At 40.4% G+C, this 27,270-nt stretch overlaps 1 protein-coding gene across 2 annotated transcripts in view; it reads left to right on the top strand.

Moving 5' to 3' along the window:
- ERBIN (erbb2 interacting protein) overlaps window positions 1-27,270 on the top strand; it is a 3,184,408-nt gene that overhangs the window by 2,137,780 nt on the left and 1,019,358 nt on the right. For both annotated transcript variants that reach the window (XM_044063352.1, XM_044063353.1), the window contains exon 16: window positions 19,792-19,891. In XM_044063352.1, the coding sequence (XP_043919287.1) occupies window positions 19,792-19,891 (100 nt within the window). The remainder of the gene's footprint in view (window positions 1-19,791; window positions 19,892-27,270) is intronic.

Below are 27,270 nucleotides of genomic sequence, written 5' to 3'. Positions count from 1 at the left end.
TTCCTTCTTGTTTGGTGTATTTGAGCTTTCTGGTGTATTTGCTTTTTGTTGGAGGTGTAACATAACATACAATTGCTTCCCATTATGGGGGCACCTGACATCTGGGGCAAGAAAAACTGATGTAATAGCATCGGCTGCATGTTTTATACCCCTGACAACCTGATGTCATGGAAGAAGAGACAGCATCCGACGCAGGAATCCAAGACTCTGGTATTCAGGCCAGCTGAGGGCTACCTGTAGGCAGATAACTCAGATGTAATGACTGCAACAGTGAATACATTCGAACATCTACATTTATGGTAAGTGTACACAACTGTACTTTTTGTAGCAGATCTTGGTGGGGGGTGTAAGCAAGTGAATGCCTTCTCATTTACCTGAACAGTGAGGCTACTTTATGAATTTCTGTCATTTCAGATGTACACCAAAAAGAGAGAGAAGAAAATGTTGGGTTTGTTTTAATCACCCCCTGTGGCTTCAGGGTACTACAACTTGCCTTCCCTTGGATTCTCCCTTATCCAGCCACTCTGCAGTTAAGCAGTTTTTGAAGGGAGTTCTGTAGTCTTTCAGGAAAACTATGACTTCTCTTTGTGACCATTTGTGGAAAAGTTGACCTTGTTTCCTTCTGTGCCTGTTATTTCAGTGACCCTTAAGTGCATGTCCTGGAAAAGCACTTTTTCTGATGGCCATTACATCTGCTAGGTGAATCTCTGAGTTGACGCCCCTAGTTTGTAGAGATCAGTACACAGTATTTTTCTAGGAACAGAGTAATTCATGCCAGAATTATTCTCAGAATTGGCTCTGAATGAAACCATCCAGCTTGCCGTTATTATATTCTAAGCTCAAAGCAAGGGAATGAGGATGTGTTATGTAGTGGATGTGCATAGCTTAGTACTGTATAGGTTATCAAAAGACACCAGCTCTCTCTGTCTTTTTTCCAGGAAAACAGGACATACTACTGCCAAAGCAGATACTCTTAAAATATCTGGCTAATTGATTTGTATTTTGCTATGAGAGGCATGGAAAACCACAGGAAAAACAGGCAAGTAGACACTCCACCAGCTCAGCAGCCTTCTTTAAATATATATCACCTTCCACAGCATCTTTGAGGTAAGCAGTTGAACCACTGTCCTTACTGTCTCCGGGCATTTGAAAACTTAAGTCTTGGCTACGTGGTACTGAGGGATTGAGCCTGCACTTTGACCCAAGTGATCAGGATTCAGTTAGCAGCCCAGAATGGGAGGAGCCAGACAAGGAGGTAAAGAAAAGGGGTGTGCCCACTTGCCTCACCTGGGAGGGGTGAGTATGCACTCAGGGCCACATTGGGTTATATGATTACCCTAGTGGAGAACAGAGAGACCACTGCTCATGGAGAGAGGCAGTGCCACTTGGGGGAAATGCCTCATGAGACTGAGGGGACATCCTCCATAGATGATCCATTGCATGCCTCTCCCTGGTACCTAACTGAGAGTGTGTAAATTAAGGCTGAAAGGAAAATAAGAAAAAAGTCAACCATCTCTAACTGATGGTCTTTCCAGGTGGACACTCACCCCAGTAATGGGGAACAAACAGGGCAGTTGGTTGGGAGAGGGCTGATAGTCAACAGAAAGCAGATATACAGACTGAAAGATCATCTCTTGTAATATAAGCCACTCATTCATTGTTGCCCTTCATGGACCTTTGTAAACCTGGAGCATGGGATGGAAATTGACTTTACAAGGCATTCTGTCTGCTATCAACTGTGGGAAGGGATACAAGCTTCCCTAACTTCATATATATTATGGTTAGGGTGATGATTGTTTGATAAGTTGGAGACCCTTTGCTTCTATTATTGCCTTTTTCCATAAAGGGCTGGAACCTACTTTTGGGACTTGGCAAAATGAGGCTTAAAAGGTGAATCCTGTACCTAGTACCAAGAGACGTTTAGACAGATTACCCCAGATTGTATGATCTACACTGTCCAAGATGCATTTGTTAGTTCTGCCTGGGGGAGGGGGGGGACTGACTGTACAGGTTTCTGCCCTTTTTAGTTGAAGATCTAATTATGTCCTAGGCAAGACATGACATTTATGTCCTCTTATGGGGACGTCTGAAAGATCTAGAGGGAAAGCATTTACCTGAAGTTAATTCCATGGATAATGAATATCATTCAAACAGTATTCTTTGTATATGAGCATAGGTTATGGTGTGTGTACTCTCACAAATGTTTATTTGGCATTTGTTTACTGGGAAAGTTCAACTGGGTCATGAGGTACCCATTTTCAGTGGAAGCACAGGGAGAAAAGCTCCAGATACATATGGTTAACAGAATGAAAAACTAGACAGACATAGAAAGTCATAACATTCGAACACAATATTTGAAAAATGACAGTTTGTCAGAAGATAAACTTAGCAGACATAATAAGGTCATAGTGTTCAAGCATGAATTGTACAGAAAGCCTGATAATAGGAAGATGCAACATTATTTACGTAATAGATAGCTATCGTAATGATTATTAATATTCTAGAGGTCATGAAATATGGTAACAGATTATATTGGTGAAGGCGTAGGATAGTATGAGTAAAGAAGGGTATGGTGTGATAGAGGAGGTAGTAGGAATAGATGTTTAAAAGGTACGAGTGTAACCGCGGGAGAGCATGTGTAGAGAAAGGGAGGGTAAGGTAAGTCAGTAGTGGAGATAGAGAGAGTAGAGGTAGAAAAAGTTATAAAAGTACCACAGCCTGGACTCCTACAGGAGCAAATACAAGTTTTGCTGACGTATTCTTCTGTACAGGTTTTGAAGGAGTGCATATTAGTGGCAGTTTTGATAGTTAAAGGAAGGGAGTTCCATAGTTTTGCCACACAGCAGGAGTAAAGGCTTAGGCCTGAGGTTTTGTTAGGTTTATAAGTTGTGAGGAGATGTTTGCCTTCGGATCTGAGATGTTTGTTTGGAATGTAGAAGTTGATTAATGAGCTTAGAATAGGAAAGCTAGTGGGTTATGGATTATTTTGTATACCATAGTAAGTTGTACGTATTGGAAGGGGGGAGTTCAAGCCATCTTAGGAAATGTAGGGCTTTACAGTGATGAGTTAGAGGGGTTGTGTTTGTTGCAAATTTGACAATTTTGTTATAGCAGCTTTCTATTTTTTTTCTTGGGGAGGTCTGTAAGTTAGTTAGAATTGGGACCCCATGTAACATTCAGGAGAGGAGGTAGGTTTTGGCCAGGGTAATTTTGGTAGCTGCTGTGAGAGTTTTTATTCCTGTATAGCATGCTTAGTTTTTGATGTTTTTTTTAATACTGTTTTGTATGTGTAGGTCAAACTTGAGGTTATCATCAGTTGTGACACCTAGTAGTTCATTCTGCTTAACCAATTCAGTTTCATTATTGGCTGAAAAGATCTTGAAGTTTTTTTTTTTGGAGCTATGGGGTTTGTGGTTGAAGAGAAGGAGCTTTTTTGGGGGGGGAGTTCAGGAGTTCAGCATTGAAGAGCCATGTTTCTTTGAAGGAGGAAGCTTGTTTTGTTATGTATTATAGGGGAGTTAATGTGTCTGATATGCAGGTGATTGTGGAGTCATCTGCATACTGGATTAGAGTGCCTTCACAGGAGGATGTATGCAAATTGTTGATGAAGACCTTAAATAGTGATGTGACAAGGATGGATGTTCTTCGTGTTTCACTGTTGCAAAAAACTGAGAGGATGCTGAAAAAGAGGATTTACGAGCACCTCTACAATGCCAAAAGGCAAGATGAAAATAATGCATTATACCAACATATTAAAGCTAACCCCAACCACACATTTTCATTTGGTATTCTAGAAGTGGTGGCTAAGAATATTAGGAGTGGTGACTGGAAGAATAAGTTGGAAAGGGCTGAAATGAAGTGGCAGATGTTTTACAATTCTAATGTAGCACCAGGATTAAATGATTTTATTTCTCTGAAGCCTGAATTAAAACACAGGGCAGAGAAATTATAAAATATACTTTAGACCTTTAAAATTTTACTAGCACACGAAAAATTGTTAGCATAATTGATTTAAGTCTGAACGTGATTGGTCAGAATTTTTTTAAAAAATGGTGGTTTTAAGCACAAACACAGTTCTGAAGAAGTCCAGGAAGGACGAAAGCGCTTGACTGTGGATTTTTTTACCTGTGTACCATTGCTACATTCTATTGGATACACGTTTGTGCATTAATTGTTGTGGATTGCTGCTACGTTTTTTATGGTTCCACTATTTGTGGTATTAAAACTTTTTATTATTCCAAGACTGTTGGTTTCCAGTCATTCAGAGTGTCATTTGGTTTTACTGGTTACGTTACACTCTGTACCGGGTTGTTATTTACTGGTTGTTTTCCGGAGGCTGGAAACCAAGTCAAACGGTTGTGACACTGTTCTTGTTTACGTGTGAATATGGAAGATTCATGTTTATCAAACATATTTGAGGAAGAAGCTTCAGGTGCTTCCTTCTCTAATGAACAGGACGCAAATATAGCTGGGAATAACATATACCAACTTATAGTTAACTTAACTGAAAAAGTTAATCAACCGCAAGAAGTTGCAGCTAAACTACAACATCTGAGAACCCCTTGCAGTGATATCACTGTGGGACGTTATGGATGTGAAGGAGGATAGTCATCAACAGGAACAAATGCGAATAGAGTTAGAGGTTGTCCGGCGTCTGGTTTGGTATCATCTGTAGAATCTATTCCTTGTGGGCAGAAAAGTATGAAGCAAGTCAACTCTGGTTCTAAAAACAGACTGCAGGGTTGGTTCAATAATGACTTTGGACTATTCGACGAAGTTTCAACCAGTGCGGAAGAAACCATGGATAATAGACTTAATGAACAAGAACAAATGCTTTTGAAGGTACGTAACTTACAGTGCAGTAAAGCATACCTTACTGAGTGTATTGCTAAACATAGGGTGCCTAGAGGACTACGTGTTTATAGGTTCCCAATGGTTTAAAGAAAGGACAGAAGGAATGTAACGAACATTTGGAAATGTTCGACCATCATGGTGTCGAACTAATGGAACTAATTATTAGAGTAAATAGCAACAGAGTGAAAGAATTGTTAATAAAAATGGAAAAATGTAATGATCTTATTTTAAACTATTTGCATTTTGACACTGTTGCTATGAAGTACAATGTTATGTTTGATAAAGTGGAGGAAGACATGGAAATAAATATAGAGAGAAAGAAAAGGAAATTAATTAGAGATGAGAATGAGTATAGGAACCAAGTGGCATACCCATTTCCTAAATCTTATGTGGAAAATATTAAAGAAAATGTTAATGAACCTAGACATAACATTCAACAGAAAGACAAGGTGGCTACCAGAGAGAAAGTGAAAGGGACAGGGACTATGAGAGCGAGTATCCACCTATTAGAAGATCGGAAAGGTTACATAATAAAAGGAATAATTACAAACAACCAAGTTTTTTTTTAGATTCCCAGGGTGGGACCAGGGGGAATCTATACAGGAACTTATACCAAAGGAGGAAGAACAGTTACAATTAGGTTCATACGAAACTTCCTTCAATAATGATGCAAGTTCTTTTGGGGGCTTATTGTTATCCCACCATGGATTCAATATTTACAATTATGCAGGTATTGAGCTAGATAAAAACTTTTTTTCACTTCTAAGTAAAAGAGTAAAGTCTGTACCTGTGAACAAGGATGACCTAGTGAACAGTATGACTGAGTTAAAGATGTTCACTAGAAAAATCAATTTACAATATCTGTTTAAGGACAATGTTGAAACAACGGAGAAGAATAGAATAAAGAAAAAAAGTTGTATAAATCCTCCCTTACACCCTCTAATTGCTAATTTTGAAAAAATATGCCACCAAGAGATTTTTGAGTTAAATAGGAGAAGTAGAATTAAGCAATTTAATTTATCTAAGGAAGAAAATAAATTACTAAAAGAACTAAGGAGGGATGAAAAGTTAATATTTATGAAACCAGATAAGGGGAGTGGGATGGCCATAGTTAAAACTGAAGATTATAATGCTAAAATATTCACCATGTTTCAAGAAGAAAGGAAATACGAAAATGTATCCAGAAATGAAGTCAACATTGCACATAGGAAGATCCAGTTGGTACTGGAGGACTCCTTGTTTCAGGGTGTCATCAACGAGGGAATTTTTGAATTTCTTATTAACAACAACCCAACTATTCCTATTGTGTCTGGCATCCCCAAAACTCATAAAAACATAGCTGACCCCCCCCCCCCGTATCGACATTATTACTAGTCAGAATAGCTCTACATATCCACTAAGTATTTTTATAGATCGATTAGTAAGGAAATCCTTAACTCATATTTACTACATTCTCAAGGACTCTTGGGATTTTTTTTAAGTCAAATTAATAATGATTTGTTTGATATGAATGTAAGCTTTTCCACAATAGACGTAGTGGACTTATTTACTTCCATTCCTCATGACACAGGTTTTGAATTTTTTTTACAAAGTGATGGATAAAACTTCCCTATGTAACACTATGGTAAATTTTATAATGATATTAATGGAGCTAGTATTGAAAAACAATTTCTTCTTTTTTAATGGTGAGTTTTATAGACATACGTGGTGTCGCAATGGGTATTAGTTGCACACCATTGTTTGCCAAATCTGGTCATGTTTGCTTGGGAAAAACTATATATTTATAATAGTCCTTTTGTGGATTCCTGCATTACTTATCTAAGATTTTTGGATGACATTTTCAGCCTTTGGAATGTTAACAGTCAACATGATAATTTTATGAACTGTTTAAACAATTTATGTGAATATTTTAAATTCACAGGGAATTTTGGTAAAGAAAAAAATCGATTATTTAGATGTAACTTTTGTTAGGAAATTAGAGAAATTTTGTTTTGAATCCAATATATATAGGAAGCCCGCGTTTTCCAATGATTACTTAGACTATATGAGTAGTCATCCAATATATGTTAAGAGGAACATTGTAAAGGGCCAGATGGTTCGTATTGCTAGGATGTGTTCCAATTTAGAAAGTGTCAAAGTGGAAATGGGGAACTTGGTTAAATTATTTCTTGAAAGGAGGTACCCATATGAGCTTGTCTTACCAATTTGTCACCAAGTTATATGTGAATGGGGTTTGAGGTACAAGCCACTAGTGGGTTCCAGATTACAAGATGGAGGATCATTGTCCATTCAATTTAATAATGATTTTTCCCATTCAATTGTGGTTACATACAGTGAGAACAGTGAGAAAATCAAAAACATTATTAAAAGAAATTGGTTACTATTTAAAGGTAACAGAGAACTATTGGAAGTAGTGGGACCTGAGCCAAAATTTGTATATCGCACCAATAACAATATGAAATATTTATTAGAACACCCTATTGTGAAACCAAATGACAGTACAAAAGGCGCCACAAGGTGTGGTGCTTGTGATTATTGCAGGTACATAATATTTTCCCCTATAGTTTATATGGAAAGAGCAGGGTTTGAAATTAAGTCAGTAGCTGGTAACTGCAATACAAGAGGGGTAGTTTATATTGTGTGTCAGGATTGTTCAGATTTCTACATAGGGAAAACTGAAAGGATGCTGAAAAAGAGGATTTACGAGCTCCTCTACGATGTCAAAAGGCAAGATGAAAATAATGCATTATACCGACATATTAAAGCTAACCCCAACCACACATTTTCATTTGGTATTCTAGATGTGGTGGCTAAGGATATTAGGGGTGGTGACTGGAAGAATAAGTTGGAAAGGGCTAAAATGAAGTGGAAGATGTTTTACAATTCTAATGTAGCACCAGGATTAAATGATTTTATTTCTCTGAAGCCTGAATTAAAACACAGGGCGGAGAAATTATAAAATATACTTTAGACCTTTAAAATTTTACTAGCACACGAGAAATTATTAGCATAATTGATTTAAGTCTGAATGTGATTGGTCAGGATTTTTTTTTTTAAATGGTGGTTTTAAGCACAAATACAGTTCTGAAGAAGTCCATGAAGGACGTAAGTGCTTGACTGTGGATTTTTTTACCTGTGTACCATTGCTACATTCTACTGGAGACACGTTTGTGCATTAATTGTTGTGGATTGCTGCTAGTTTTTTATGGTTCCACTATTTGTGGTATTAAAACTTTTTATTATTCAAAGACTATTGTTTTTCAGTCGTTCAGTGTGTCATTTGGTTTTACTAGTTGTGTTGCACTCTGTACCGGGTTGTTCTTTACATAGTAAGTTGTACGTATTGGAGGGGGGAGTTCAAGCCATCTTAGGAAATGTAGGGCTTTACAGTGATGAGTTAGAGGGGTTATGTTTATTGCAAATTTGACAATTTTGTTATAGCAGCTTTCTAGTTTTTTTCTTGGGGAGTTCTGTAAGTTAGTTAGAATTGGGGCCCCATGTAACATTTAGGGCAGGAGGTAGGTTTTGGCCAGGGTAATTTTGGTAGCTGCTGTGAGAAAGTTTTTATTCCTGTATAGCATGCTTAGTTTTTGATGTTTTTTTTAATACTGTTTTGTATGTGTAGGTCAAACTTGAGATTATCATCAGTTGTGACACCTAGTAGTTCGGTATGCTTAGCCAATTCAGTTTCATTATTGACTGAAAAGATCTTGAAGTTTGCTTTTTGGAGCTATGAGGTTTGTAGTTGAAGAGAAGGAGCTTTTTTTTTTGGGGGGGGGGGGGGGGCTTCAGTAGGAGTCCAGCATTGAAGAGCCATGTTTCTATGAAAGAGGAAGCTTGTTTTGTTGTGTTATAGGAGAGTTAGTGTCTGATACGCAGGTGATTGTGGAGTCATCTGCATATTAGATTAGAGTGCCTTCACAGAAGGATGTATGCAAGTTATTGATGAAGACCTTAAATAGTGATGTGAACAAGGATGGATGTTCTTCATGTTTCACTGTTGCAATTATCACACTTAGGTTATCTGCCTGCAGGTAGCCCTCAGTCGACACGAATACCAGAGACTTAGTATTTCTGCTTCTGATGCTGTCGCTTCTTCCGTGATGTCAGGAGTATAAACAGGCAGCCAGTGTCATTACATCAGTCTTTCTTGCCGAGGAGGAGCCCGAAGCAGAAGCAGTTCGCAAGTGCCGGTCAGCCGCTACCTGAATTTTCATTTTCGATTTGAATGATCTGAAGTTTTCTAAAACTAAGTACCCCATTGGGGATCCTTTTTTCTTGTTCTAACCGATGTCAGAAAATGTTAATTGTCTTGCCTGTGGAAAGCAAATACCTCACAGAGATTTTCAGTCTTAGTGCGTCACCTGTTTAGGCCCAGACCACGCCGTCCCTCACTGTCAGTTTTGTGCCTTGTTTAAAGCCCGAACCGTTCGTCGTCGGACTCTCTTTGTCGCCAAATTCTTTTGCTGTCGATCTCCGTATTCTGAAATGGCTTTCGTAAGCCATCCGACTACCGATTTTCTGAAAAAGCGTAAGGATAAAGACCGAGACAGACCGCATAGGTCCATAACTGCTGACAACACTTCTGTTAAGCTAGTCACCAGTCCGCCGGTACTCAGTGAGGTGCATTTGCAGCTCCTGATGCCCTCTTCAGTGGATTTGCAGGCCTCTGCTGAGACCCATTCGGAGTCTGGTATGCTGCGAGATGATTCTTCTATTATGGAACCAGCGGATATCTCTACCTTGGATGGGTCTGGAGCCGCTGTGCAGGCACCGGCTTCTGAGGCAGTTTTTTGCTGTACTGATGTTCGAAACAAACTAATGACTTCATTTCTAACCAAAACTACCGAGTTTCTTAGGCCCAGAGCACACACTATGCCCAGAAAACTGATGACCAAAGCACATGCTCAGGCACTCATGCCACAAAAACAAATGCTTAGAATGGCTGAAGACCTTATTACACTGATTAGAGGAAGTCAGCCTTCCCCTGCAAAGAGGCAAAGAATCCAGTCCTCTTCAGGTTCTACAGAGCAGGAGTCCGATGACTCTGATCTTTCTGATTATGAAGACATGCCTCTATCAGCCTATGAGGATTCAGATGCAGAGGAATCCATTCCCTCTGCCTCCCCTCCAGAGGATTTTTCTTTTGGTGAAACCTTGCATACTTTAAGAGAACATTTCCATTGGGAATGCCAAGACTATCCTCATTCCAAAAAGAGGCTCAGAGAATTTTTAGAGTTGCCTCAGCACATGCCTTTAGCTATACCCCCTGTCCTGGATGTTGTGGATGATGTTTTCATGGAATCCAGTCTTACTCCTGATACTTTACCTCCTGCCCATAGGAAACCAGACAGGTACTACAGAGTAACTCACAAGTTTCTTTTCAAGAATCCTACTGCTGACCCAGAGATCATTTCCCAGGGGCCTAGAGGTATTAAGGCTACTACAGCCAAGAATCCCACCCCTTTGGACAGGGATTCCAGAGCTTTGGACAGATGGGATACAAAGGTATATACCTCTGCAACTCTTGCTATCATGGTATTGAATTGCCAGTTTCACATGCTGAAATACCAGCAACATATTCTGGAACTTATTAAACAAAAAGTGGTAACTTTCCCAGATTGTGCAGAAAATAAAGAATTGCAGGAGCTTATGCACTCTGCAAACCAAGTCATTAAGCATACCTTGCAGTGTGGCTTTGATACCCTAGAAGCATCGTACAGGGCAGCAGTCACTGGCTCTGTACTGAGAAGACATGCTTGGCTGAAGGAGCAGACCTTGCCAGATCATGTCATATCTAAATTACTAGACGCTCATTTGAATAAGGACACTTTGTATGGTACCAAAGCAGAAGAGGTTCTTAAAAAGATGGAAGAAAAAGCTAAATCTACGCAGACTGTTAAAGAATTCCTACAAGTGCAACCCCCCTAGATTCAGTAGGCATTGCCCTTCAAAACACTGGTCCTTTCCAGCCCCCTCCAGGCTTTCCCAAACAAGACCCAGGGGAAACAGACCATCCAAAGTTGTGTCTCAGGGTATGCAGAGATCTAAGCAATGGAGTGTCCCCACCCCTAAAGCAGGGAGTGGTAAGCCACCTCCTTATGGAAAAAGCTCACAATGACTTCTTCACTCTATTTTCCCAGCCGCCCCTAGGAGGAAAACTTGCCCTTCATGCAAAAAAATGGATGTTCATCACTCAGGACCGATGGGTCCTCAGCATTGTATTCCAGGGGTACAAATTTTATTTCCATTCACTGACAACCCCAAGCGGGTTTCCAGACCTTCCTCCAAACCAATGGGCAGAGGCTCAAAACCAAGTACTTTCCCTGTTCAATATCAGAGCTATTCAGACTGTTCCAGTAGAATAGAGGGGTCAGGGATTCTACTCCAGACTCTTCCTGGTACCCAGGAAAGAGGGCTTTTGGCGCCCAATCCTGGATCTTTCAATTCTCAACTCCTTCCTGGTGGTACCAAAATTCAAGATGCTTACCTTGCAAAAACTTCTCCCTATGTTGGCCAAGGATGCCTGGTTAGTCACCCTAGACTTAAAAAAATTCTATCTGCACATCCCCATAAGGGAGTCATGCAGGAAGTATCTACGTTTCAGGGCAAGGTCTATGCATTATCAGTTCTCTGCACTTCCCTTTGGCTTATCTACTGCGCCCAGGGTATTCACAAAATGCCTGGCTCCAACCATTGCATATTACAGGCAGAATAACATCCAAATTTACCCGTACTTGGGTGACTGCCTGATTCAGGCGGACAGTCAAGAATTGCTGCTTCAGCACCTGGCATTTGTAAAAAGCCTTCTCACTTCAGTGGGGTACACCGTCAATGAAAAGAAGTCACAACTTGTACCCAGTCAAAAGATTGTATTCCTGGGAGCAAGCTTGGACACAACTTCCCAGATGGCATTCCTCACTTCAGAAAAACAGGTCTGTCTGACAGACTACTTCAAACAAATGGCCACCAGAACCCAGCTATCTGCAAGAAAAATTCTGCAAACCCTAGGGTTCATGGCCCCATGTATACTGCCAATTCTGTATGCAAGACTGCATATGAGGAAACTTCAATGGTACTTAAAAGGTCTTTGGTGCCAACATTCTCCGGACCTGGAAACAGTCATCCTTATCATACCTTGTCTAAGGACAGAGTTCTTTTGGTGGGCAGAAGCATGCAACCACAACAAGGGACTACCTTTTACTCAACCCCCGCCGCCCAGACGCTGATCACAGACTCATCAGACTATGCATGGGGGGCTCACATGGCTGGCAAATGTATTCAGGGCCACTGGATCCCAAGTCAAATTCATCTGCACATCAACCAAAAAGTGATGCTAGCTGTACAGAATGCCCTGACAGCTTTCAGATCCCTACTCTTTCTAGGACAACTGCTGATAAAAACAGACAACACCACAGTTACGTGGTACATCAACAAGAAGGGGGGAACCCATTCTTATCCACTCTGCAATTTAGCCATGGCCCTTTGGAACACTGCCTTGGACATGCAAGTCCATCTACAAGCTCAATTCCTGCCAGGCAAACAAAACTCACTGGCACTAGACCCACACGAGTGGAAACTGGAGCCCAGCACCTTCAACCTTCTGATTCAGAAATGGGGGACCCCAGAGGTGGATCTCTTTGCCTCCCCCTACAACCACCAGATAAGCAAATTCTGCACCAGGAACCCTCACAGCAGGGCCTGGAAAGTGGATGCCCTATCCTTTCATTGGGAAAACCTCTCAATCTATGCCTTTCCCCCTCTGCCCCTTCTCTCAAGATAAAACAAGACAGGCCAAGGACAATTCTGATTGCCCCGGACTGGCCACGCCAGCACTGGTACTCACTCCTGCGCAATGGTGCCACCATGGCACCTACACAAGACCCCAACCCTGTTCTCTCAACAGGAGGGACAGATTTTGCATCCACAATTGCAAATCCTAAATCTTGCACCCTGGCTTATTCCTTGAATTCTCCACCAGCAACCCTAAGCAAACAGGTGCTGAACGTCATCCTTGAAGCCAGGAGGCCCAGTACAAGGAAATCCTATGCTGACAAGTGGAAAATATATTGTTCTTGAATTCAGTCTAAAGTAAAGGACACAGCACTGCCCTCCTTACCTCTAATCCTGGATTTACGTAGCAGAACTACTCCACAGAGGCCTATCCTTCTCCATTAAGATCCATGCCTCTACCATCTCGGCTCATTACAATACTGAGCCACCTCTATTCTCTCACCCTCTCATCAAACAGTTCCTGAGAGGGGCAAACAACTTAAGGCCACCAAGGAGAGCACCCACCCCTGCTTGGGACCTTAACTTTGTACTGGAAAAGCTCACACTTCCCCCGTTTGAACCTGCTGCTTCAGCAGAGTTAAACTTCTTCTCTTGGAAAACAGTCTTGCTTCTAGCCATCACTTCAGCTAGAAGAGTGTCTGAGTTACAGGCACTAATGGCAGTGGAGCCCTTCATTATTTTCCATGCTGACAGGGTTTCCCTCAGGACTAACCCTTCCTTTATGCCTACAGTGGTGTCCAGTGTGGCTCTCAACCAATCCATCCATTTGCCAACCTTCTTCCCTAATCCTCAAAGTAAAGGGAAAAGGAGCCTGCACTCTTTGGACATGCACAGACAGCTCAGATTCTACCTTGATAGGACTAAGCCTTTCAGAAAATCTGACCAGTTGCTAGTCAGCTTTGCAACAGGGGCAGAGGGCAACGCCATTTCAAAACAAACCATTTCCAGATGAATAGCACACTACATCCATTTCTGCTACAAGCACCATGGTCAAAACACATTCCACTAGGGCTACATCAACCTCTACAACTTTTCTCAGGGGAGTCCCTACCAGGGACATCCTGGAAGCTGCTACCTGGAGTTCTGTACACACCTTCACCAAGCATTACCACCTGCCTATCTTTTCCAAATCCAGGGCAGGTTTTAATACAGCAGTCTTGCAAGGCCTACTAGCCAGCCCTAACTCTTCTTGACTGCCGCCACCCTTCCTCAGCTTTGGGAATTTACCCAAGTGTGATGACTGCAACAGTGAAACATGAAGAACATAGTACAGTTGTGTGCACTTACCATAAATGTAGATGTTCAAGTGTATTCACTGTTGCAGTCCTGGTTTCCCTGCCTCCAGCCCCCTGGTTTTCTCTATATCTCCTCTCTATGGCTATTCCTACTGGTATTGGTATTTACTTTTTACTGGTGGTATTTTCCCCCACCATATCCTAGCTCCCTGTTTGGGGGCTCCTGACATTTGAGGCAAGAAAAACAGATATAATGGCGTCAGCTGCCTGTTTTTATACCCCTGACGACCTGACGCCAGGGAAGAAGAGACAGCATCCTACGCAGAAATACTAAGTCTCTGGTATTCAGGCCAACTGAGGGCTACCTGCAGACAGATAACCCAAGTGTGATGACTGCAACAGTGAATACACTTGAATATATACATTTATGGTAAGTGTACACAACTGTACTATCCTTGAGGTACACCTCCGGGAGTGATGTGATATGGGGAGATAGAGCCCCACCATTTTACTGCTTGCTGCCTGTCAACTAGGTAGCTAGAAAACCAGTGAAGTGAGGAGGAGGATAGATCAATTCTAGAAAGTTCTTGAAGGAGTTTGATGTTAGATACCATGTCAAATACTTCTGACAAATGTAGAAATACTGCAGATATTAGTTTGCCAGTTTCATGGGCTTTGTTGACAGAGCCCATGAAAGATAATAAGGGTGTTGAGGTATTGTGTACAGGTCTAAAGCCATATTGAGTATGGGAAAGTAGGTTGTTGTGTGTAAGATGATGCAGAAGTTGTAGGTGCACACATTTCTCTAGAGTCTTGGGAGGGGGGGGGCAAGATTGCACTAGGATAAAAGTTTGTGATGTCATTGGAGTTGCCTCCCTTATGTGATGGAATAATGTGTGATTTTTTTCCATATGTTAGGGATATGCAATTCAGCTATGGATACAGTAATTAAGTTGCTAACAGGGAATGCTATTGCCTCTGCAACAAGCTTTAGGTATTCTGATGGGAGATTGTCTGCTGAGTTTGAGCCAAGGTTTCAGTTTTTCTTTTTTATTTGAGACAAAGGTTTGGGCTGAAAAGTAAGCTTCGGGATGGTTTGGTTTTTGGTTATGAGTAAGGGGCTGGTTGTGTGTGTGTAATCTGTGGGGTGTGTAGAGAGGTTAGCATTGGGGGCATTAGTAGAAATAGTGAGTTGGGTTTACTTTTAGGTTGGATACGGACTCTATAAAGTACATGTTGAATTTGTTGGCTGGTTGAAGAGGTCGTGTATTGGGGTATGGATTGAGATTATTTTTATTTCTTGGGTTGAGTAGTGACATTACAGAGGACCAGAGTTTCTTAGGGTTGTTTTTGTGGTTATCTTGAATATAGGAATAGTATGATTTTTTTGCCATGCAGTATGTCTTTTTGTTTGATTGCGGAGTTGTCTGTATAACTGAAGATTTGTCATTTGTTTTCTTTAGCCAGGCAGTCCATGTTTTGTCCTTGTCTTTCATTAGAATTTTGCATGATTTAGTGAGACATGGGGCATGGTTATTTTTTTATTCTTTTTGTTTGTAGAGGGACTAGGTAGCATCATTAAGAGGAAGTCTTTTTAGGATGGACCAGTCTATAGCTTTGAGATTCATTAAATACCTCTGCTGAATTTTTGTAGGTTGCGTATAGTTTTGAAGTTGTGTTGCTTTGTCAGTTGAGTGATAGTCCTGTGAGTATAGGCTGGTAGGTGGTCACTTAAGGACTCAAGGAGTGTGCCTGAGGATGTAAAGTTAGAAGGGTTCAAGACTAGTAGTCAGTCCAGGGTGGAGTGCTGGATGCTATTTTTGCTATGCCCAATAGGAGTTTTTATAAGTTGAGTAAAGACACAGAGGTTTATAATGTTTGTTGGTCATGTGAGGTTAGTGTCTGCCAGTCAGTATTAACATCCCTAGGATGATGGTTTTGTTTGGTATTGTTTCAGGTATCCAAACTAGAATATTTTCTAGAATGGGAATGTTTTGCCTATTAGGGATGTGTAAAACATCTATACAAATGTTCTTAGATGAGATACGTTTTAGAAATGTTGTAAGGATTTTGGCTGTGCAGAATTTTGGTATAGTATTTGAGTATGGGGAAGCTATCAAGTTGTTAGGGAAAGTTAGGGCTATTCTGCCACCTTTTTATGTGCTTTGTCTACTCTGATAATGCCAGGGGAAGAATTTCAGTATCTTTTATTTCTGGTTTTAGTCAAGTCTCTGTAATAGCAAGCATATCTTCTGGATTAGTGTGGGTTAACCAGACATGAAAAAGTGTAAATTTACTGCACATTCTCCTGATATTAAGATTGATAAGTTTTAGTTTTTTTGTTTGTGTAGTAGGAATTGGACCTGGGTTGGGGTGAACGTCCCCATGCAAGTTTAAGGCCATTAAAGAACATCTGGCTGTTTTAGGAGTTTTAAGTAATTTGGGTGTTTGCATTAGTTTTAGGTTGTAGTGGTCAGTATTGAGGACTTAAGGTGGGAATAGAAGATCAGTGTAGAGATCAGTTTGGGGGTTATTTGGGAGAAGCTTGTAACTGGAAGGATGAGTGGTGATGATGAGGTAATAGTTGAGGTATGCTTTTGCAATAGTGTTGCTGGAGGAGGAGTTGGGGTAGAAAAGAGAAGAAAGAGGAATGAGAGTGGGTGGAAACTCCCAGATATGCTCAGAGTTAGTCCAAAATGACACAAAATACACTGAACCCACCGACATTGCCAACATTCTGGCAGACAGGTTCAGTGCAAATTTCTCCTCCCCCTCCCCCCCAAAAGGAGAAATAACTATCCCAGCAGAGTGTAGTCTCCCTAACATCTCAGATGCCCAGGTGAGAGCCGCCCTCTCTAAAGCTAAAAACACAGCATCAATGGGCCCGGATGGTGTCCCGGGCTGTGTGCTACATGAACTCCAAGAGGAACTAAACCCACACATAAGGCTGCTGTTTAATCTTAGCCTTACTACAGGATACGTACCCAAAGAGTGGCGTACGGCAACAGTGGTCCCACTTCACAAAGGCGGTGCTTCTACGGACCCTGGAAATTACCGCCCCATAAGCTTGACGAGCCTGGTCTGCAAAGCTATGGAGAGGATCATTATGGAACTCATAAACAATGACATTGGGGACCTACAGACATTGGATCCTACCCAATTTGGCTTTGTCAAGGGCATATCCTGCCTTTTGAACTTGGTCGACTTTTTTGAAACAGTCACTAAGGCCATTGATGAGGGTAAGGCAGTTCACACAGCCTACCTTGACCTTGCAAAAGCCTTTGACACAATACCCCATTCGGGCATCATAGACAAACTCACCAGCTTAAATGTAAACCCATATGTCACAAGATGGGTTGCAAACTGGCTCAAGGACAGAACCCACAGGGTCAGAGTTGCTGGAGCTATGTCAGACTCTAAGCCAGTCACAAGCGGTGTCCCACAGGGCTCGGTCCTGGGACTCCTCTTGTTTAGCATTTATTTTTCTGAGGTACAGGCAAACATAGGAGGATTGTGGCTGACAAAGTTCGCAGATGACTGCAAACTGGGCGCCATAATTGATACTCCAGCGGACACAAACATCCTTCAGAGAGGCCTCATAGAAACGGATAATTGGTGCCAGAGCCATGGCCTTAAGCTGAACACCAAAAAATGTATAGTCATACCCTCTGGGAAAAACAAGGTACCGACAAATTACCACATAGGTGGTAATCCATTAAGTACGGAAGAGGTAATCGGGGACCTAGGGACCCAGGTTGACAGTAACCTCTCATTTGACACTCACATTGCCAAAGTGGTTAGGAAGACCTTCTATATTGCATATCATGAAGGGTTTCACATCTAGATCGAGAGGTCATTGTGCCCCTGTACTCTTCTCTCATCAGGCCAATGATTGAGTACAATGCCCCATTTGGGATGTATCTCACCCGACACCTGCAGCAGTTGGAAAGACCCCCAAAAGTTCCTCACCAAGAGGATAAAGGGTCTTAAACATATGTCATATGCTGCCTGACTGACAAAACTCCAGCTTTATTCAGTCGCATACCGCCTACTCAGAGGTGATCTGTGCCTGACGTACAAGGCCATGTCCAATCCGGAATTAATGGACATGCTCCACCTCAGAAAATCCAAATCCATCAGAGCCACGAGAACAAGAGACTTAAACCTCAACACAGAAATTAATAGGACGTGCTGGAGGGACAGATTCATAACCCAGAGGCTCCCTACACTCTGGAACAGAATCCCAGTCCATGTTAGGCAGAGCCCCTCACTGACTCTATTCAAGAGAAATCTTGACGAGTGGATGGGAGATCGTAGGTTTACCCCGGGGGTCATCTCTGTGTCACTACTAGACAGAGGCACAGTAAACTAAACCCTAAAAGGGCGTAGTATTCTCATCCTAAGGGGTGGTGAAAGCCACACACACTCTGGCTAGGCTTATAAATGCCCTAGGGCAGATAGCCTAGTACGAACCTATGAGAGGTGTGGGTAAAAACAGCTTGATTGGCGTAGAGTGAGATAAATGGAAGTAGAGGGGGAATTAGGGCTGTTGAAATTGAAGCAGTTGTAGGGGGTAAAGTATAAGTGAAAATACTGTGGGATAGTAGTGTAGAAAAAGAGGGGTATGATTAGAGCAATATGGGTGAGGTGTGGGAGGGGGATATTGTGTAGTAGACTGGAGTGTAGTTGGAATTGGAGGGAGTTTGCAGGAGGTGAAACTAAAAGAAGTATAAGTTTATTAAAGAAGAGTGGTAGATTGTCTTAGTATTTTCTCTGGAATGTAAGGAATAAAGGAGTATTAAATGTTACAGTATAATGATGTAAATAAGAAAAATAAGGGTTTATTTGAGAAAAGAAAAGGATAAATGTGGAATACATAGCTACTGTTAGGGAGGGTGTGAAAGTTGGGAGTGTGGCTAAAAATTAAAAGAGATGAGGAAGTAGAAAACAAGAAATAGAAGTAATAATGTGATTTGGGGAGGGCTTTGGAAAAAGAGTTGCAAGTTAAATGTGTATGTAGGAAGTATAATGTTAGAGTAAGGGGGGGGGGTGGATGGCCACAGAAAGTAGAGAAGCAAAGCTGTGCGTAGTGGGTCTCCTACACTGAGGTCAGTTTATAACTGAGAGCAATCACTTTGTAGCCAGAACAAAGCATTTAACAAAGAGATGGGGTCCTACTGTCTCACATAACAGGCATGGATTAAAGTTACCAAAAAAATCATTGTGCTGGAAAAATGGGCACCACTAGGAGATGAAATCAAATTTAATATCACAAAAGTTTAGTGCTTTCGGCCTTACACAGAAGCCTTCATCAGAACAAAGTACAAAAACACAATCCCACTAATATGCACACTTCAGTTAAGTTGCACCAGTCACAAAACCTCATCAAGTTGTAATCAATTGCAAAATTAAAAAAAATTCTTTAAAAAAATTCACGTTTTATAAAGTAACATACTTTAACTCCAAAAATATTGCTAAAAAAATCAGCGATATTAAAAACACATTGGCCGAAAGCGCTAAAGTTTTGTGATATTAAATTTTATTTCGTCTCCTAGTGGTATCCATTTTACATCACGTTGTTTTTTTGTTTTATCACACACAAATCGAGGCTTGAGGGTGTTTTTTTTTTTTCGTTCATATAGATTAAAGTTAATTCTCAGCAAGGTTCTTCATGATAAATATGCTTACATGAAGCAATGACAAAAGTGTCAGTGAACTTGTAGGGGTAGGGCTTTGTGACAGAGTTCCCGCAATATCAGAGTCAATTGTAGTGACTGCAGGCTCTGCTGTATGAAGGAAGATGGTGACAGAGTGTAAGAAGAGACCATACTGTTCCATCTTTCATGGTGATATACATTTGCGCACACAAAATTTTGCTAATTTAAATTTTTTCTCTCTCTCTCTCTAGTCTAAACCACTCATACCGCTGCAAAAGGAAGTAGATAACGAGACGCAGAAAACTGTACTCACAAACTATATGTTCCCTCAGCAGCCTAGAACCGAGGATGGTAAGACTAGAGTTAGCATGCCTTTTATCTTCAAAATGTGTTGATTTAAACTGCACTGTGTCTGGACAGTACAAGCATTGACATCAATAAGCTGGAATGTAAAGCTGTTTTTGGTGGTGGTTGTAGTTTAACTTCCTAGTTGGAAAGAAATGGTTAAAGAATGCTTGTTAACAGTTTTTCTGCCACTTAAACTGAGGTAACATTGCCAGCTTGGGATTTAATGAAGCAGATGATACAATGTTTTATTTGGGGGTATATATTGCTGCAGTCTTTTAAAAATTAATCATTTGTTTATTAAGCAGCTGCTTTTGCAGTCAGAGCATCACATCATTGTAAGAGGTAAATGGCAGAGAATGTAACCACTTGGAATGCATTGAACTTATCTGATACTTGACATTGCTAGTGTAGATCAGTTGGGCAGATGCCAACACCTTTGCAGTGCTACATGTCAAAAACTGAGTCCCAAGGTTGTAATTCTGCATCTTAACGCCAGCAGGATGGAAGGCCTACATCCCATCTGGGACCACAGAGACTTTAACCAAGCATATTTACGGAGTCATTTTCTAGATGGTTACTCTCCAGTGGGTTTTGCATCTGCTGCTGCAGATTAGCTGGGTGGTGTCAGAAGATATGACAGGTAACTGTTTGGGGTCCAGATAGGCGATTCCTTTGGTTCATTATAGTTGCCATTTTCAGTGTTAAAAGGCTGGCATTTGAAGTATTCTTTACAATTTTTCTACAGTAGTTTCAGTGATGAATATAGCTTTGCAAGTGAGATAACTGCAAGTGTTGCCCTACCTGGATGAATGGGTCTTGGCAACCCTATTGAGGGACTGTGTAGTGACATCCCTGGAATGACTGCTTTTACAACTGCAGTTGCTGGGGATGAACATAAACTGGGAGAAGTCTTGTCTGACCTTTTCTCTAAGGGCCACCTTCACTGGCTTATTGCTGGACACATTCATTTGTCTAGTCTTTCCTAATCATGAAGAAGAGCACACAAGGTCATTAAACTGGCAATCCCATATGTGGCTGCAGTGAAAGTTACAAGCTTGGAGCCTCCTGTATCTTATAGGCCTAATTGCTGCTGCTCTTCATGAAGGTAGTGCATGTTATATGGTGGGATGAGAAGAGTTGGTGGCTGCAGAGTCACCATGTAGTCACCTGTCTTCTCCTGGTGTCAATACTGTGCTGGAATTCTTGGAGTCCTTGACAACCCACCCAAGCTTCAACTTTGTCACCAGTACTGCAGCTGAATCCATTACAGATCCTCACAATGGATGCATCTCTGAAAGAGAAGGGCATTCACGCTGGCTCTTCCACAGTTCAGGGAAGCAGTCCTCCTGAAGGGAAAGCTGTACAGTAATCATCTTGAAGCTTCATGCATTTCTCCTGACCCTCAAGGCTCTGAAGATAATTCTGTTGCTATGGTCTCTCAATTTTTGTTTGGCAACCAGTTAGTTGTTTGATATGTAAACAAACAAAGTGAGGGGGACTCATTTGTACCCCTTTTTGTAGACAAGCAGTGTGTGCATATTTGTGTTTCACAGTCTGCATTCCCTGTGAAATGAACATGTTGACAAACTCTCAGAGCTCCTGCTTCTTTCTTCATCTACAATTGCAGATTTGGGAGCTATGTCTGCCCTCAGGAATTGTAACATTCTAGAAATACCTCAGTTTTGCTACCTGTGAGAGTACTGTTCTCTTTAGCAGATTGGACGGGGATGTGTTCTGCATCTTGTGGCAGGGAAGATTCCTATAGAACTTCCCCACCATTTCCCTTTCTGTGCCGTATCACAGCATTCAGGGAAGAAAGACCAAAACTAATCCGCATGGCCCTCTTATAGCCAAGAAAGGTGTGTTTTCAGGGTTTCGTCTTCCTTTGTAGATAGGAAATCCTCTTAGTCATTGCCTTTTTCATTTCTCCTAGACTTTGTGGTTTCTAATACCATGACAGGAATTCAACCTATTCCTAAGTCAAAGTATGGTTAAAGTTCATGAAATTAGTATTGCTTCAGTCGTTGATATTAGCCAAACGTGCTCTTCGCAGCACCCACACTGGGCCCAGAATTGACTCCTCCTGCAATTCATACAGAGTTACATGTATCAGTAACATATCTAAATATGACTGTAAATTCTTTTTTATGAGATCTATTGCTCCTAACACTATTAGAACTGTCTGGGTATCCTTCTTCCATATTTCCCTCATTTCTGCCTGTAAATTCTGGTATTTTATGACCCTTGTGTCTCTCTCTAGACAAGACACTGTAATCACAGAGTGTAGCAGTTTTAATGATCAATGCTACTTTTCCTGAACTACAATATCTGGTTTTCTGACATCTGTTTTTTGAGCTGTTGGTAATGGGGGTCTTATGTGATATAAACTTCATTATTTTCTATAATGCTTTGTGGCTTACCTTTCCAATGCTTCTCGGCTACTTCATTATTCTAATATTTGCACATTCCCCATTCCACAGTCTTGCCACATTCCCAGCAACAAGATGTGCAACTGTTTCCAATTCTGTTTTACAAAACCTGTATTTGTCTGTTTCTCTGACATGTTCAGTGGACTTTGTAAACCAATGTGTATGTAGTCCACTGTCCTGTGCCACCAATATTAACCTTTCGTCTTTGGTTTAAATCCATTTCTGCATTAAATCCTGATTGATTGTTCCAAGAGGTTTCTGTACTTGCAACTATATTTATGCATTTTCCACATTTCTTGCCTTCTGATCGGATCCTTCACTTATACTATTTCTTTTGGGGTTTTTTTGGCACATTCAGTTGCTGCCTGATTTTTATCTACTTTTGGTTTGATTTCCATTCCCACTTGACACCAACATGCGTCTGCTAAACTAAGCAGGGAAGCCATTTTAGACTTATTCTCCATGTTTTAAAACTTTCTCTGTTTGGGTCTTTTGAGGTTAGCAAATATGTATGCAGTCCTATGATTGTAAATCTATACATGTAATCAGTGTCAAGGAAGGCCTATGCTTCCTTCAGAATGGAGAATATATAATTGTGGTACACATTGTTTTTTTTTTTTTTATATATATAAATCATTTGATAAGCATATAACATTTTTCTTAGTTTTCCTGTCCAACTGATCCAGTGCCTGTTGGGGCCAATCAGTGACCCCAAAACTATAAGTTAGAACAGGAAGAGCAAATTGGTTTTTAGCTTGAACTTTGTTCCTAGATGTCAGAGCTGCTTTCAGTATTAAATTTAGTCTTCTAAAATATTCCTTACTAAGTTTTATTCGCATTTGTTCACGTTTTATTGTTGATCCTTCATCAATTCCCAAATATTTATACACTCCCACTTGCTCAAGTTCTTTTATATCACACTCCTGTTCCAGACTGATATTTTCTTGATGCTGCAGCTTTCCTGTTTTAATCGAGACTGAATTACATTCTGATATCATCTGAGAAAGTTTTGACCACTTGCAGTTGTGCTTTCAGTTCCCCATCTAATAAACTGTGCAGTTTTAAATCATCCACAAAAAGAAGATGCAGTGTTTACACTTGGTTATTTTCTGGGAGCCAAATTGTAACCATGATCTAACCTATTAACAGCTTAATGGGTTAAGGGCAAGACAAGAGCGGCAGTTATAGTCACCCTGGAATATCTCCCTTTTAATCTTTATACTTGAGAAAATAAATTGTCCTTCACCATGGCTTGGCTAAAAGTGGTTTGCCACTGTTTCATTATCACAGTAATGTTAATTGGTCAATGTAGGGTGTATCTTATGCGTCAATAAATTGCTTATTGTGTGCTTTTCCTTTATATTTGTCTGTATGTCTGCTACATTTTTCTGCCTGTGATATCTTTATTGTTTGCAGTAGTGTATGATAAATTCTGGTCTGTTTTGATAGTGCACCTTGCTTTTATCATGTCTATCCTGAGTCTTTTTGTTGATCTGTTCCCTCTTCTGTACTCTTCTAACAGTGGCACTTCTTGTATTAATTGCTTTATATGTTTCTGTGTTCAGTTCTTCCTTGATGGCATTGATTTCTTCCCTTTATCTGTTATTAATTTAGCTGCCCAGTAATATATCCTATTAGTTCTGTTATATTGCATGAATTTCTATGTACAGTCTTGATTAGTGTGTTAATTTGTTTCAGCATACTTCTAACGTTTGGGTCTTATTGACTTTCTGTAGTCTATTTTTTATTGATCTTAATATGCTTATCCATTTGTATTAAATCAAGCAGTTCTTCCCTTTCATCATTTTCTTCTAAGCTAAGGGCACATTCTTTCTTCTCTGTTTCCTGCAGAAAGTTCCAAAAAATGTTCCTGTGCCATATTCTCTTCAGCTTTATCCTGTGTCATCCATTGCTGTTTCATATGGGACCTAACTGGCCTGTCACTCCACAACTTTGAGTGCGTCAGAGTTACCACAGTTGCCTATTCCTTCCCTTGCTGTGCAACTCCAACTGAAATTTTGTACAGGTTTCCTACTGAAGGCTCCAAAGTGTCTTCATATGGCAAATGATCAGATGCTTCCCGCTCCAGTGGTTTCTCCTTAATTTGGGGGTTCATTATTCTATCATGCTGCGATGTTATCAGTTAGATTTTCTACCCTAAATCCTTTGCAGAACTTCAGTTTCTGTTCCTTTAGTTTCTCTATTACTAATCCTGTTTTCTACTTTCCCCTTTGTTTTCTTATTTTTTGTATTGCAAAATGTTCCATATCTGCATGCCTTTGCTTGTATTTCTCTTCAAATATCTTTGGTTTCTTTTTCGTATTGAATATTTTTGCTTTCCTCCATGTAAATAGTGTGCCATATCAGATCTCTTTTTCCCATGCCCATGTTTTTTTTTTATATCTTTCAAAAAAATTCTAGACTTTGTTCTTTATATTTTGCAATTCCTCTTGATTGTATTAATGAATACAAATTTGCATTTGAAGCTTTTGACAGCTTTTCTTGTGCAAGTATTTTTCTTTCCTGTACTTTCTCTCTCAATCTTTTTGTGCATCTTCTGTCTGGAAATTCTGGGTTTTTTGCATAATAGTAGCAGCACATAATTTCTTTCTTATCCGCAATAGTCCACTTTATCATCTTTATGGCTCTTTTTTTGACCTGTCAGTTTTTGTGATTTCTGTGGTCTACTACTTTGTACAACACAAGGGCCATCGTCCCCCTGAGCCTGGCCTAACCCCATTGTAGGAATGTTTCTGTGTCTTGAGTGTTCTACACTGTCATTTTTTTCCATTCCTGGCACCAGTGTGCATACCAGGATTGGGCATTTTTTTTTTCCTGGGACTTGTGCACCCAGTTCTCTTATTTTTAACCTGTTTCTGTCCATGATATACACTATATAAAATACATTGTATATATTAGTGTTGTCTTCGTTATATTTTGTAAAAACAGGGTCCACCTGTTAGACAGGGGTCCAGGGAAGTAAATAGTGTGGGAAGAAATAGCCAGGGAATTGTTATGGCTAGGCTTCTATAGGCCCTAGGGCTGATAGCCTAGTACCAGCCTATGAACCTCATTAAGTACTCACCAAGACTTGAGGATGAATTCACTTCCTGGAGTACTACTCTCCTTTGCTTGCTGATTTTTCTCTTCTCTCCTTTCAGATCCCATTGCCAGAGAGGTTGCTCGCATGTTGCTTTAGACAGTAATACTGTCAAACTTGGGTTCATAGGTAAGTAGTAGACAATCAGTATACAGACTGTAACAAGTTGAGACAAAATCCTCCATTCAGAAGTTCTGTCTAACCTCAAGCATGGCAGGACAAGATAGACTGGGTGAGAATTTCAGGTTGCCCATCCAGTACCTTGAAGGTGGCGAGGGTGCTACTCTGTTTTACATGTAATGGAAGGCTGTTTTAGAAGAAGTGAGAGAGATGCTGGGATATGAGTTTAGCGCACCAATGTGTCTTAATGAATCTAGCACACCAGTTGGTCTTTATCTATTGATGAAGCTTTAGTTCCTCTAACTGTATATTTGAAGTGCCATTTGTTCTGTAAAGGAATAGGAGTTCAAAGAGGGTTGGATTTTTCATGGCTCAAAAGGTAAGGTACATATCTCCATGGATGAATATTATAAGAGACTGAATTAAGACAAAGGGTTGCCAGTTTGTCCTGGTAACCAAGAATGTTTTGTTTTCCCCACAGCAAACCACAACTTTATAATTTTTAAAACATTTCCATAAGATTAATTCCTCATGCATATGATGCACTTTACCAATGTCCACCAACCACCAGGCTTTTAACACTGTTCATCCTTTCCCACCTTTACCAACTGCTGCACGCACCTGTTAAATGTCAACATGTTCTACATCTGATGGTTACAATTTTAATTTTAATTTAAACCAAGCACCTTTGCAAACCATCTTTACAAATATATTTTCCTGTATTCTACAAAGATTGTACAGTTTTTTTAAACTCGTGGTTTTCCTTTTTCACAGTTCTGTAGCCTTCCAAACATCTTATTTTCCCCCTCTGCTGTATTACTGGAAGAATTGATAAGACTGTGCTGTATTGTAATTAACTAGAAACACTGAAATAAGACTGAGCTGAAAGTCTTTATCTGTTAATTACCCAAACTTTTGCTGAACAGGTGCCAGTCTCTTAATTACCCAAACTCATGCTGAACAGGTGCCAGTCTCTTAATTACCCAAACTCGTGCTGAACAGGTGCCAGTCTCTCCTTTATGGGCCAAGTCTTGTGTAGTTTTCAGAGTAAATTCTCCAAACACTGTAGTTCTTTAACAAGGCTTTATTAGATGTTCACAGTAGCTTATTCATGTTTGTAGTGACAGGTCGAATGAACTAACTAACCTTAACCGAACTGTTATCCTGAACACAACACATTATTTTGCTTCAGTCCAGTAATTTTCCTTAGTAAACCGCATTCACTCCCCCTAACTTTGGACTCGGGCGTTGTCTCGTATGTGCTTTATTTAACATTCCATTAAGGAACATTCTGTAGCTGGCAAGATTGCATCTTTTCCTTGAAAAAAGAACATTCTGTATTTCTGTATTTTCTGCACACTTAATGCTTATCTTTTCTTTCTAATAAACTGTCTCTCATGCTTGACCAGAGAGGCTATTCTTTCTTTCTGCTTAACTGTATTTTATGCATAAATGAAACATAATTTCTAGGCCTATTTTACCCTTTAGCCTGTCTAATGTCTAATAACTACTTTAAAATGGAAGTCCCTAATCTAACAATTAAATTAAAAGTATATACAGTCAAACTGTGCATACAGAGTTCAGTGTAGAATAGTATAAATACCTCTTTTCCTCAACTCTTCTTAAAGATCAGCCAGCTTCCCTTTTCGTCATTTCTTTTCTAAGCCATTTCTGCATTTCCTCCATTTTGGCTGAGGTTCCACATATTCCATTTGTCTAATATCATATTACTC

The sequence above is a fragment of the Protopterus annectens genome, chromosome 2.part1, assembly GCF_019279795.1.
Source record: "Protopterus annectens isolate FY-2018-M chromosome 2.part1, PAN1.0, whole genome shotgun sequence".
Lineage (NCBI taxonomy): Eukaryota > Metazoa > Chordata > Ceratodontiformes > Protopteridae > Protopterus > Protopterus annectens.
This window is presented reverse-complemented; position numbering and strand designations above follow the sequence as displayed.